This window comes from Balaenoptera musculus, chromosome 2, assembly GCF_009873245.2.
Source record: "Balaenoptera musculus isolate JJ_BM4_2016_0621 chromosome 2, mBalMus1.pri.v3, whole genome shotgun sequence".
Classification (NCBI taxonomy): Eukaryota; Metazoa; Chordata; class Mammalia; order Artiodactyla; family Balaenopteridae; genus Balaenoptera; species Balaenoptera musculus.
In genome coordinates, this window is record NC_045786.1 from 24,437,436 (window position 1) to 24,451,689 (window position 14,254).

The window sequence follows — 14,254 nt, forward strand, 5'->3', positions numbered from 1 at the left end:
CTTGGCTAGTTTACTTTCCTACATAATTTCTTTAGAATTCAACAGCAGTTGGCCCTGATCAGTCCTCTGATAGGTGCCAGCCATCAGGTTTAAAAGCTAGGCCAGAGCAGTTTTCTGATGACAGGAACTCGTTTTTTACTGATGTTGAAAATGCATGAGGCAGGAGAGAAAGAAAGAAAAAAAGCGAGCACTTCGGTTCCGTGAGTGCAAGAAAAATGTAAGTCCCACCAAGCCAATGTTTATGCTAATACTCCTGCTTCAGCCCAGGACCTGGGCATGGTTTCAGATTGCATTTCCCTTACAGAGAATGAGGGCATTGGAGCAAAGACAGAGCACGTTCGCTTTTTCAGGCCATCAGGGGTGTTAGTAGTTAAACGTTTTTCTGTCTTTGGAAAATGTAGAGTGGTGGCTGTTTTCCCTCTGTCTGGTTCTTCGAGAAATCCATAAGGTCTGTGGGCATGGGTGTGGAGCCGGTCTTTGGAGAGGGGTCCTGAGCTCTGAGAGGGCGGTGGACCAGAGGGGAGGAAGTTTCTGGCAAACGGGAGGAGGAACGCGTGTTCACTTTCTGGGCAGTGAGCATCCTGAGCTTGAGTGGGGCTGAGGGCGTAGGGACCTCGATTGCAGAAGGAGGGCGGTGGAGGGGGGCAGGCAACCTCTAAGGGCAGGAGCCAAGTCAGGTCCAGTCACCTCGAACAAGGGGCTCCCAGAGAGTAGCCTGGAGGGGAGGGGGCAGGTTGAGCCCATCCACAGCCCCTCAGGTCCCCGGGGCGTTTTGTGGGACCCCCGGGTGCAGTCGCAGGGAGAGTGGGCCCTGTGACGACAGACAGGAAGTGATGGTGTTTGTCATAAATGACACTCGCAAGATCAGGATGGTCGTCGCCAACCAGGACTGTCCTTTTCTATCCCCAGTACTTTCCCATGCACGCCTGCCCCAGTAACGCCAGGGTCTCCCCAAGTCAAATAAACTGCAGGTCCCTGGGGGCCCTCGGTGAACTTGGGAGGTTTTGCATCCCAAGCCTCCCACACCTCTGAGATCATCAGCATCGTGGGATAGAGTCTCGTCGGCCATTCGCAGAGGCATTCAAAGAACTTCTGCTTCATGCTTTCTATGCAAGCTTGTGAGTGGCCAGGTCTGTGGTATTGACTTTGTCTACAGTGCAGTAGGGCAGGCGTTGTGTGCCTGTGTCGGTGTGAGAGAGAGAGAGTGTTAGTGAGCGCAGGAGGAAGAGGTGGTGGGGAGCATCTGATGTATTCACTCCTGTCCATGTGTCCTGCGATGGAAAGTTCAGCTTCTAATGCAGACACACAATGAGACGGGAGAACACCGACCGACCGGGTCCTACTGGCAGAAATGGCTCTGAAAACACCCGCTTAGGAAGAATGAGAGTCTCTGTTTTCATAACAACTCTATAAAGGCCATGGGTTAGAAGGCAGCCTGCCAGGATCAAATCCCACGTGCCTTACAGAGATTTAGGGGGAGCCCAGGGTTTTTCTTAAACATTATTTGGTTTAAATTATTTGTGATGTGTAACCTCTGTTTTTAGCAAAAAAGAGAAACGTATCATTTTCGGTGGGGAGTCGATAGGAGTCCTTTTTCCCATTTTCCACATCACCTTCCGACGTGTGAAGCTACAGGTGGTAACGGAATTGCTCCTCAGCAGCAGGGGTGGCCTGTGTTTCACTTGCTGCCTTTGGGCAGCAAGGTTTCAGCCGTTTAAGAGATGAACATTTATAGAGGGAAAATCGACAGGTTGTGCCTTTTCTGTGGAAAAGCAAAAATTATGGCACTGGATTTTTATTGCCTTTTGTTTCTGATGTGGAACTTAGGAGAAAGCAACATGAGTCCTGGACACTCAGGAAACTTTCTGGATCCACGAGCCTCCCTGGTTGCTTCTTTCCCTCTAGCACAACAGTCTGCCCCACTTAGTGGAGATCGCCAGGCTTGGGACCTCTGACTCACCCTGACACTGAGGGACCAGTCTGAATACGATGGGCTAGATGGATAAGATAAAATAAGTGAGGCTAGACACAGCTTCTCTTCCACCAAGGGGGGAAAGTTGTTCCTGATTCGTAAAATACAGAGACACGCATGTGCACACATCCACCCTACACTACCCTCCCCTCACTCCCCCCACCCACCCACCTACCCATCCATCCATCATCTGTCTATATCTGTCTTTCTATCATTTATCTCTATATATCATATCCATTCATCTATCCATCATCTTTCATCTTTCTATCCATTAATTGTTATCTATCTATCTATCTATGTCTAATGTACCTAAAAGTCACTTTGGTACTCTTCATCACAATCTGGTCCAGGGATGCAAAGGTTTAGACATGACCCATTGAGCCTTCCTGGGATTTTAAGAGAGTAGGTTGTGATTAGTTGAACTTTGCAAACGGTGACTGCAGAAATGTCTAAGAGCCCTGAGTACTGGTCTGATGATGCCAGAGTTTGGGGTGACTAATTGGGTTGCCACCAGGGCACAAAGGAGCCAGGCATGTTCACCTTTATTGAGTAAGATTTTTCTCTCCCTCAATCTGCTTCTGTGGTCTTCATAGCTCTTTAGCCTCAGAAAGTGCAGAAGTCAGTGGCGTGGGGACTGCTGGGTGCAGGCGTATTGTTTTTTGTCCATCCGCACCTTCCCAGGGTCTTTCATTCAGTTATCTGACACTCAGCAGCTATTACTGTGCATGGCCGCGTCAGATGCTCTCCCAGCTCTGGGAAGCCAGCAGACAATGAAACATCATCCATCCATCCATCCCATTCATCCATTTAGTCGGGTCCTAAGCAATTCCTGAGTCATAAGCATGTACTGGTGGGCACTGTGCTGGAAGCTGGGGAGTCAGGGTGAGCAGATGTGCCCCCCAGGTGAGTTGACAGTCCCCCCTGCAGAGCCTCAGGGGGGGAGGACTTAGGCATTTCAGGTTATACTGGAAAGAGGAAGAGTCTTGCCTAAATGACATCCAGTTAAGTCAGTCAACAAAATCAGAGATGCAGACGTGCCTCTGGACAGTATTCTCCAGTGTTCTTGTTGCTGTTGTTTTAAGCTTATGCTGAATGTTAACCCATTGAGAACAGTGTACCGAGCCTGTGGGTGGTATAAACTATAGCACATACATAATGTGTGGTTCAGGAATTAGCTAGACAGTGTCCAGGAAGGTTGGCAAAAAAAGTACGAAGTTTTTTTTTGTTGTGAAGGTTTTATGATTTGCCTGTAAAGAAGGTCAGATACTTTTGCTGAACTTTCTTATTGTACTGTAGGGTAGGATTCTGTAGCAAGAAAATCAGTGGCAAATGCTGCCTCCTGGGCCCCCATTGACATAGAACATATGGTACCAAATAAATTCTTGGAGTGAATCAATCATTAAATTTTAGATGTACAGAATAATTTGATCCAATATCAGTGCCCATCTTGAAATTCATTGAACAAGTTCCAAAAAGGTCTTGATTGAGCACCTCCTATTGCCAGGCATGGTTCTAGCTACTATGAATAAAGCAACAAACAAAATGAAGTCCCTGATTTCTCGGAGGCTTAGGTTCTAGGGGGAGGGACAGTAAAGAAATAAACAAATACGTTTTGGATACAGGGAAGGTTTCCTGGTGAATTGGATATGGACCGTGAGAGTAACAGAATTCACGGAGGCCTTGACGGTCAGGAGAGGGAAGTCGAGGAGAAGAGAGAGCCGTAGGACAGAGTAAATCTGTCTGATTCGGGCAGTTGAAGCCCGTCCACTGCACATCCAAGTGGAGGTGGGTGTGTGGGTCTGAAATATACACTTGGTGACCGTGGGTTTGCTAGCGCGTGGACGGTGTTTGCAGCCAGGTGCGCCCTGGTGTGAATGTAGGTGGAAGAGGACAGTCCAAGGATCGAGCCCTGAGGTCACCGTCATTTGAGTTGGGGACATGGAAGGATCAGGGGAGACTGGGTCCCGGGGGTAAGTATAGACAGTGTCTGCGGAGGAGGGAGCGTTGGGCGGCGCTGCCAGCTGCTGACGGGGTCCAATAGGAGGAGATCTGAGAACAGCTCCTTGGCGATGCCGGCACCTCAGGTGACCTTGCTAAGACCTGTTTCAGGGAAGCCCCATTGGATTGGGTTCCTGAGGGGCTGAAGGAGAAAAAGAGGAGTCTTGAGTGTCTTGAGGAGTTTTACTGTAAATGGAAACAGACGAGTGTGAGGTGAACGAAGGAAGATGAGAGATGGAGAGAGAAAGTGGTTTTCCTCCTTTAAGATGGGAAGTGTTACCCCCGGTTCACACACAGAGGGCGACAGTCCAGCGGAGAGGAAGGAGAGGATGAGGTGGGAGAGGGGCCGTGTCTAGTGAGTTCGGGCTGCTCCAGCAAGGTGCCACGGACTGAGCTGCGCGGCTTAGGGAGCACACGTGGGTTCTCACGGTCTGGAGGCTGGAGGTCTCCATCAGGAGGGCAGGTTGGTGAGGCTCCCTTCCTAAGCTTTGCACACAGCTGCCTTCTTGCTGTGTCCCCGCATCTGAGAGGGCGGGCACGCTCCCTGGTCTCTGCTCACAAGGGCGCCCCGTCATGGAGGATCCATCCTCGCGACCTCATCTAAACTCAACCACCCCAAAGCCCCACCCCCAGTACCATCACATGGGGGAGGGTAGCGCTTCAACATAGCAATTTGGCGGGACATACTCAGTCCATAGCAGAAGGGAAAACCACAGGTGGAAAAGAATACTCTGGAAAATAGTCTAGAGTATAAGGGCATTTTGCTGCTGACGGATCGTGAGCTCAGAGGGCATAATGGGTGGGTTCGGGAAGCAGCGAGGAGCTTGCGATTGGGTCAGACAAGGGGGAAGCGCAGAGCCGTATGGGAATGGGATTCAGGGCAGAAGGAAAGTTCTAGGAGTGTTGCGTTTCTGGTGACCAAGCTGAATGAAGGTACAGGGTGTGATGGGATTCTCCTGTTGGTCTTCCAGGGGGATGTGGATAATTCCCGAAAATCTAACCTTCTTTGGAGAGTGGCCTTTATTCAAATTGAAGTGATAAAGTAGGGAGTACTTTGGTGCCGGGGGAAGGGGGCTGCCTATCAGGGAGGCACTGGGCTCCCCGACCTTGCCGTTGAGCCTGGGGGGGAAGGGCCTGCTCTCCGGGTGGTGGGTTGTCCAGGGGAGGTGAGCCTTCCGTGAAGAATCGAAACAAAGGTAGAGGGCGGTTTCAGCCCAAGCGATAGAGTCCAGCTGGGAAAACATGTCAGATTATTACTGTTATTATTACAATTTTTGTAACTCATAACCAAAGGAGAGATGAGCATAGTGATTATTAGATAATATTTTAGGGTGTATTAGATGCAGCAGTTGCATTAATTTTCGGGATGTGCCCAGAGCAGTCAGTTATTCAGGAGACTGAACGAAAACACCTACGTTTAAGGGTAAATAACTTGGAAAAGTCTCGTTTTCTTTTCCAAGCTTGTTTCGTGCTTTCCTCTGGCTTCTTAGAAGGTTACGTTTGCGCTGCAGAGAAGGAAAGACCCTGCTGGTTCCTCTTTCCTCTTACGAGAACATCTTCCTTTATTTTCAGTTTTTGGTGGCATTTACTTTTGTGAACGTTTAAGAAGAAGTGCTGCGTACTCCATTGATACACTGTGGACCTCTGGGGGGTGTAGGATAAATGTGACTTCACTCCGGGAAAAGAAGCACAGCTGCTACAGTTCGTCTGAAACCCAAACTCCTTCTTTGGGTTTGGAGACGTGTTTTAATTAATATTCTCCACTTAAATCTAGTTACAGAAATAAAACTCTGCTCGTCTGTCTGCTCTGCAACGCGCCGGGCCTCTAATTGTATCGACAGTGCAGGTGCTCACATCAGAGTCTTGTCTCATTTTGGTCCTCTCGCACTTTATGTATCCCATCCACCTGGCGAAGCCCTACTGATGGAGAAATTGCTGGTTAGGCAAGAGAAATTTTTTTATCATTTTATTATTTTAAAAAACCCATTCATAAAATTATCTCCATTTCATCTGATTTTGAAATTGAAAGAAATCATCTTTGAGGCCCGTGAGGGCGTTTGATGGTCCCGATTTCTATAAAAAGCTAATTATTGTAACTGTGGCTCTTGGATAGATTGCAGAGCAGAAAGGTCTGCTGTAACAGTGAACATGTGAGGGGGGCTCGTTTGCATCCAGATCCTTCTTCTGACTTCGCCAGAGAGAGAATATCCTCCTTCCTGTTATCCTGTGGGCCAGTCTCTCTCTAAACGTTTGCCCTAAAGAGACATCTCCCCCGCTGGCCACTAGAATTCAACAGATGACAAACCTCTGAGGTCAGGAACCTGTCTTCTTTCCATTAAGTTAGCCCAACCTGAGCTGTGGGAACTCATATTTGCGTTCTGAAGTGTTTTCTAATTTTAACACTCAGAGAACTAATTTTCCTATTAAGTGGTTTCCTGCACTTTCAACATTGTTATAACTTTAATCATATGATATAGTTGAGGTTGGAAATGATCTTAGTTACTTTCGGTGTTTGGGGAGAAGTTTTCATGATAGTGCATGTGAAAGGAAATAATGGAATTCCGTGATTTCACGAAGTGAACAGAAAAAAATCCCATCGATTTACGGAATCCTTTGAGTGCTGACCTTGTACCTGAAAGGGGAGGGGCAAGAGAAGGAGACACGCATTCACTGAGGGGCTCCTGGGTACCAGACGCTTGGCGCTGTTTGCTTCTTCCCCTGCCGACACCACCTACGCTCTGTTCTATTTGTCTCTTCCTCCCTCTGATGACCCTTCTCTCTTCTCCTGTAACTGACTCACTCACCGTTTTCTGAGCAAACTTTTGCGCCTGATGGAGCAGAGGTAGGAGAACGAGAGGCGCAGCAGGACGGGGCCGTGGAATGCACTGTCGGAGTCCTTGGAGGTTCAGAGAGAGGGGCGCGCAAATTGGATTTGAGAATTAGGTCATCGGTGCCCTTCAGTTTTGTGCACTGGTTGGAGGAGAAGCCAGATTCGGGTGGGTTGAGAATTGAAGATGAAGAATTTAAAAGTATAGAACTTTTTTTTTTTTTTTTTTGAGAAGTTGGGTTCTGAAGAAGAGGCAGTAGCAAGAAAGTCAGGAGCTTCTAAGGAGACTTATTTTGCGAAGGTGCGAGACTGAAACATAAATACAGGCCAATGAGAATAGAGAGATGAAGGCTCAGGGAGAGTTTATTTTGTGGGTGGATGAGGACTGCTTGGATATCAAGAAGAGGGCTCCCTTAAACATTTTTTATATGCCGAACTGTTACCTCCTTTATTTCTCATAACATCCTTATTACAGGGGAGAAAATCTTTTCCTCTACCCTCTTAGGTTCAGTGGGTAGGGGCTGTAAATTAAACTGACAAAAGACAGATTAACAGGAGAAAAGGGTTGAAAGAAATGAAAACAGAAAAGAAATTAAAAACCAAAGAAGCCATTAGGCTTGAGATTTTTACATACCATTTTAATAAAAGACAGTACATTGTGGAGAGGTGATCAGACAAAGGGAAAGGGGTCTGGGCTCCAAGGACTGTTAAGTATATGCGAGAATCTAACAGAAGATAAGGGGGTTTTTTTCCTAGTAAGATTTGTTTGTGCAGAGTCATCTCTGGGCCATCTTTGTTTCTCCAGTGACAAGGGTTGTTTTCCTCCTGGTCCAAGAGCGGGGAGGGGAACACTTTCACAGTATTTTAGGCAGAAAGGGGGAGGGCAGAGAGTTCCTGCTGTGTCTGCTGTTTCTCAGTTGTGTCAGGGCAAAATTAATCCTATGCCAAAGTGGCATATTTTGAGGTGACAAGTTCTGACCCTCTTCATTGTGAACCACGTAAATGGCAGTGCCCCCATTATACAGATGAGGAAAGTCAATCAAGCATCTTGCCTAAGCTTGATTAGCTTCTAAGGGATGGACCTGGGATCCCATCCCATATCTGTCCAACTTTACAAAGGCTCTTGCTTCTCTGTCATACTGTGGGGACTTCTGTGTAGAAGCGTGTTCCCAATAAACATTTCATGAAGCCTAGGAAATCCAGTGAGGCATTGCTCTAGCGCTAATTTCCTCCTTGAGATACTCAAAGCAATCTTATGCCAGTTTATTGGGAAGAGTGTTCATCAGCTTCACAGCTAACATCCTGTTAGTTAATTGGGGGCAGGGTCTGAGCTACCCTTTGTGATCAAGAGTGTAATAACTTTGAATTCTGATGTTTTGCAAGGTACAGTAATTCAGTCTAACTTGGGTCATAATAACAGCTGTCAACTTAGTTATTTTCATGGAGTAACTATAATACACTAAGATGGCAGGTACATAAATTATTCAGCTCACAATTCCAAAGTTTTATAGAGAGCTTGTTGAATTTAGAGACAAATGATGTGACATTGGGAAAAGCCAGGGGAAAATTATTCAATATCACATGCATTTTACAATTTAATTGCTGCCTGCTTCTGCTTCGAATTGAACTCTGGAAGGCATTTTCTTTTCACAGTCACAAAATGCATTTCTCTATGCAGCAAATAAGATGTAGCTCTGGGGTTTTCTCAATGAAACACGAAAAGATTCAGTTGAAATTTTATTGTCTGTTGGTAAACACTTGGTGCATGATTTCAGCCAGTTTCAAATGGATTTATTTTTAAACTCGGTTTCTGTAAGTTGTACTGACAGTAAATAATAAAATCAAATGATTATTCTAATAGAGAAAACAAACACAGCAGAACTGCTTGTATTGCTGTGTCCTGGCCTTTTAGCGTCTTGGCTGAAACATGTTCTCTTGATGGGGCTTTACAGGGACCTGGGAACATAGCAAAATGCCACCCAGGCAAGGAAGAAAGACAGTTGCCATGCTGACTGCAGAGTATAGAATATTTCAAGATCGAATCCTCAGTTATGAGAAGGCTTTGTTTCTCTTAATTAAATCAGGGTGCAGACCACACCAGTTACATTCCAGAACACACCAGGTACATGAAAACTGGGACTTGAAAATTTCTGCAGCACACTTTTCATCTTCTTTCTTCCCGTTAATACTGTGCTGGTCTCCTTCACAAAATAGTAGACGCTTCAGCAGTATAGCCAGTGTCCTCCCAACTCAATAAGGAATTTTTCTCACTCTCTCAGTGGGGTTTTGCTCTGAAACATGGCACGTGAACTCAGTGCCTGGCTCGTTCCTCTTCTGGACGGGGAGGGGCTTCAGGCACGGCGGGCACTGTGTGCTGTCTGTATGCTCCGGGGCTTGGCACAGGGCAGATCCTCAGCGAACGGGCGTTTCATGGAATGAAGCCCCCGAGGTCTCAGTGTTCCTTTGTGTGCTGCATTGCATCTTCACACTTTTTTGAGCTCTCTATCCAAATAACAGCAGCTCACGAGCATGCCAGAACTCATAAATGTTCATCGATAATGAGGATTTGCTTATGGGAAACGAGTGCCTCAGAGCGTGAAGTTGAGGCTTTACAAGGGAGATGTCTGGTCCCTCTGGGACTGTTGCAGTGGTTCTGACCACGTGTTCATTTCCTCGCACTTGGGACTTGGGAGTGAAGGGGTAGCTTGAGGAAGCTGTCAGATGGTGTTAGACGCTCAGGCTTCCTTTCGAAACACTCACGTCTCTGAGAAACGTCCTAACGTTAAATGTCCATAAGTTGGGTCAGCGTCAGGTGAGTTTCAAGTAATGTGTTAGCCCTCCGTACAAGTATCTGAAGCTTATCCAGAAGCGTTAGAACAAACCTCCATCTCCATCTTAGTGATTCCTTTTGAAATATATTTTTAAGGATAAAATGGAATTCTTAGTAACCGATACTGCTGAAGAGGAATCCAGTTGAAGGATGACCCACGGCTCTTTGGAGAAAATGGTTCAGTTTTTCTGCAACCAGGAACATTAGTGAGAGCCGGCCATCCCCTCTGGCCAGTGGTTCACACTCTCCCAGGCAGAGGCGTCGGATTTCACCACCCTTTCTATCCCCTTGGTGTCCAGCACGTCAGTGCCAAGCTGCAAAGCATTCTCTCTGACGCCATCCCAGCCCATTGCTGACTGGAGGTGCAGGGCAGACAGCTTTGAAGTGTCACCGGGGTGGTTTCTAAAACATTCTTGTTTTAGCAGAAATGGATGCAGTTGACGCTCACGGCGATTCCTTTTTCCCAACAGGTTCTTAGCATGATCATCAATGCAGCTTACAAACCTGGAAGGGTATTACGGGAGTTACAGCTGGTGGAAGACCCACACTGGAATTTTCAGGAGGAGACACTGAAGGCCAAGTAAGTGTTTTCAATTCTGGAAAACGAGGGTTCTCGGCATTCTTTGCCTGACACTTTGAAACTTGTCCTTCCTCTTTTTCACATGGCCCAGAGAAGTGGAAACCAACGGAAGGCTTGTTGTTCTGCAGTTCTGTGCACCACACACAGAGTTTATTGTGTTAAATATTCAGAATAAAAATGTACTGATGGGTTGTTTGATCCAAAGGGGAACATTTATATAAAGAGAGGATTTCTCTTATCATTATTATACGTTTTTCATTAACAGATCTTAACATCTGATATTATAGAGTTTACGCCAGATACAATGTTCCTTACTCTGAGAGTTGACAGTTTTAAAAAATAGGAAGAAACAATACCTCTCTTTGGTTTTGGTTAATAGGCTGTGGGTGGACATGTAGTTGGTCACTTATTTTATTTGGAAACAGGCTAATTGGAAAGGTAATGTTTGCTTTGCTTTAAGTTTCTTGAACTCTGAAATTGGGAACACCCCCTGACCTGCTTTGCAAGAACTCAGTTGTTTAGGAGACAGATAGAAAAAGACCCATGTCTCAAGATAACTTCATGTTTAGTAATAGTTTTGGTGGTTTGAGAGGGCTTTTAATATCCACTTAATTCTTTTCAAATGGAATAGATCTTCACATAGATCATTATACAGGTCCACTTCCTGTATAATGGTGTCAAAAGGTATCACTTAGCTGTAACATTTGGAAAATGACGCTGTTTAAACAGTGAACTACTTTTCAATGGCTAGGGCATACCTAAGCCCTCCTTTAGGGAAAGTGCCTGTCCTATTTGTAGTGAAAATTAAGGAATATTAAATAACTTATATGACCAGTGGTATTTTCCTCCATGGTTAACTTACACCAGAACTGAGTACAGATGTGGAGAAATTCACAGTTATTCGCATTCATTGTTAGTTACCCACTCAGCCTTTCCTGTGTCTTTTTTGAGCATCTCTATAATTTTAGATTCAACAAAAGTCATGTATGGTCTACTGATACTCCACTAAACCACAAAAGTTAAAGGGAATACGTGTAAATAAGGAGAGTTTTGGTTTGTTGGAAGGTGTTGTGTCAGTGAAGGGTGACACCATACCTCACCCTTCCCTTCTTTCCCAAGAAATATTTATTTGAGCTTCACCTGTAGTCCAGAAAAAAATAAAACGTTACTTTCCAATCTAACATTCTGTATTTTTCTACTTTATATAAGCTGGAGATCATCAGCCACAGTAGAATACTTTGTTATAATGTCGATTCATACTGGTAGTGGTGGCAGGAAACCCGGGCAAGTATTTATACAGAGAAACCCTTCTTACGTCTTGTTTTAAAATTTTTCTGTAAAATTCAGTACATCCAAAATACACGCAAGGATATGGAAATAGTAAAAGTACAACAATCTTCAATTCCATTAAAATCTCCCCTGCTCCCTAAGCTAGCCAGAAACTCGCTCCAGATTCCCAGAGTGACAGGGAGAGTTCATTTTGCACTGTTTGCACTCATTTTCCCATTGCCAAGTTGATCAGAGCTTTTATGAAACCAGCCTGATACAATCAAAACAGACACAGCGCGACCCAGCCCTGCTGTATCGTAAAGGCAACGTATTACCTATTATATCAAACATGACAGCGTGTTCCTTAGCAGAAACTTACACAGCAACTTATAATGAGAAAATGTGTGTCTGAACTGGATTTCAAGTGTCTGGATCACAGTAGTATCTTAAAGCAGCTGCTAACAATGACAGATTTACAGTCAGCGGGAATATCCCTTATAATACTAAGTGTTGAGTCACCTCTTTCCTTCTGATGTGAAACGGCAGCGTTTTAGATCTTGATAACTTTGATGTTTTCATTGGTGCAAAAGGGAGGAGAGAGAGTTGACTTCTTCCCATTTTGCTGAAAGGCTAAGATGCCTTCTTTCGTGAATAAATTAACTCAGCGAGGGCGGAGACCTGCGTTTAAGGCATTCAGTTGTCTTGGTTGTGGTCCTTGAATTATAAAACCACAGAGAGTGTTCTCAGTAAGGAAGGGCGTGAGATTCTTCTCTGTAGAGCTTTGGGAACGCTGTCACTTAGCATCTGGGGGTTCTGATTGGTTTTTTCCTCTTCTGAAAAGACCCATTTAGTTGAGAGGGTAGGGGTGACATTGACAAGGGTTGACCTGTAAATAGAAGAAAAACGAACACTGTCATCTACAGTCGTCCCCCAGCGATTTTGCCTATTTAGCCAACAACCATACCTTTTATACTAGAACAAATTATCGAAATGTTTGAACACCGTATAAGAAGCCTATCATATAATGAGTCTTCAACATGTGCTGAAAGGCAGAACCAGGAGTAGCTTGTGCTAAAGGAAAAGGAGATGCTAGTGTAGTTCACTTCAGCAGCTCTGGAAGAGGACGTTGTTTCTTTCCGATGGACTGAAGTTACTAAATTGACCTACATTATTTAGAATTTCAGGAGGAGGAATTTAGGCTATACCTGGCTATACCTTAGGGGGATTAAAAAAAAATCCAGTCCTATGCTTTTAGAGACATTTACATATGTTTTCCAACATGTTATAGAATCTTCCTGAGGGGGAAAAATTGTTAACTCTTGTTTGAATGGCTTTTGTGACAACCTTTATAAAAGCTAGGCGGCGGTTTAATAGATTTTCCCAGTCTTCTTTTGTTACAGTTATGCAGAATATTTAAAGTGGAAATATCCTGATGTAATTTTTAGTGAACTAGATTTCATTATCACTTAGGCAGAAGCAAGGAGATAAAGTCAAATCTTTACTTTTAGGTGAGTCACGTTCAGCTCCATGGAAATGATATTTTGGTTTCTTTTTTCATAAGCAATGACAATTTTGTATGTGTTTTCATTTATTTTACCTTTTCGGGGGCATTTATTCATGCCCATGCTTTATGAACAGTAAGATGTAATATTTGACTATCAAGGAGATTTATGTGAAAAAAGATTCCCAAACTGAGAGACTTTTCACTGAAAAAAGATTTTGTTGGTTCATATGTTAATTTTTACTTTGCTCAGATGTGTGAAATTTGCTCTCATGAAAATGTATGCTGTAAACATTACGTTAAGCAAGCGGGTGAACCCGTTTTCTGAAGAGAAGACTGAATTTCGGTGTGTAATACATTCATCAGGTTATGGGCGTGGCGTTTCTGGGTCACACACAGACCAGTTTAGGGTGTTCTGAATTAGAGGTTGTCTTTCATAAAATAAACGCCCACCCCATTTACCACACAGAGCTCCCATGACTTGAAATACAGGAATCAAGAAGGAAGAGAGAAATTTCTGAGGTTGAGTTCTTAAGACTGAAAACTAGTGTTGCACTGACTCTAGTTCTAGATGAAGAATGTGTGACCAGTGAAGTAAAAGCTTTGTTTTGAAGGAAGTCGGGGCCACCTCTTACTATTTATTGCTAATGAGAAGAGTGATTTTTCTCACTGTGTACCACGCATCCTTATTTCTGCAGTTTTCATCTTTTTTTCCCCTTTTAATTCTTCCTTAAATGTTGGAGGATGTGAATTCACTTGACAGGCTGGAGCCTTATTCTCCACTGTCATTATAGTCCTGTCACAAGTAAATCTTGCATCACAAGATTTTTAAAAAAGGTCCTGATATGAGTCATTTTGAAAGATGAATGATAGAACTTAGGCCAAATTGAAGTCATTCTGTTTGGACCAGCGTTGGTGTTTTCACTTTGTATTTCTTTTTGACTCAACATCCATTTTGATTTTTCTCAACTCTTAACTGAAAGAGAAGAGACCGTTTTCCCCAGAACTCTTGTTTGTCCATCTTCATCTGTCTGTCTCCACCCTGCCACATGCACTCACATGTGGACATAAATCCCTACTTTGGCTGATAGGAAATCATTGGAAGGCTTACCCACACTTCCTTATTGATGTCAAGAGGAAAACCCCTTCATCTACCCTCTTAGGTTCAGTACCTGGGAGCCTGCAAACTAAACTGACAAAAGACAGCAAAAAAAAAAAAAAAAAGACCATTTCTTTCCTGGTGCAATGGATGTACACACAGAAGTGCTCTATGATGT

The 14,254-nt window shown here is 44.4% G+C and overlaps 1 protein-coding gene across 3 annotated transcripts in view; it reads left to right on the plus strand.

The window, feature by feature from the left end:
* Positions 1 to 14,254, plus strand: part of SFMBT2 (Scm like with four mbt domains 2) — a 222,412-nt gene that overhangs the window by 188,245 nt on the left and 19,913 nt on the right. For all 3 annotated transcript variants that reach the window (XM_036844256.1, XM_036844255.1, XM_036844257.1), the window contains one exon: positions 10,098 to 10,207. In XM_036844256.1, coding sequence (XP_036700151.1) covers positions 10,098 to 10,207 — 110 coding nt within the window. The remainder of the gene's footprint in view (positions 1 to 10,097; positions 10,208 to 14,254) is intronic.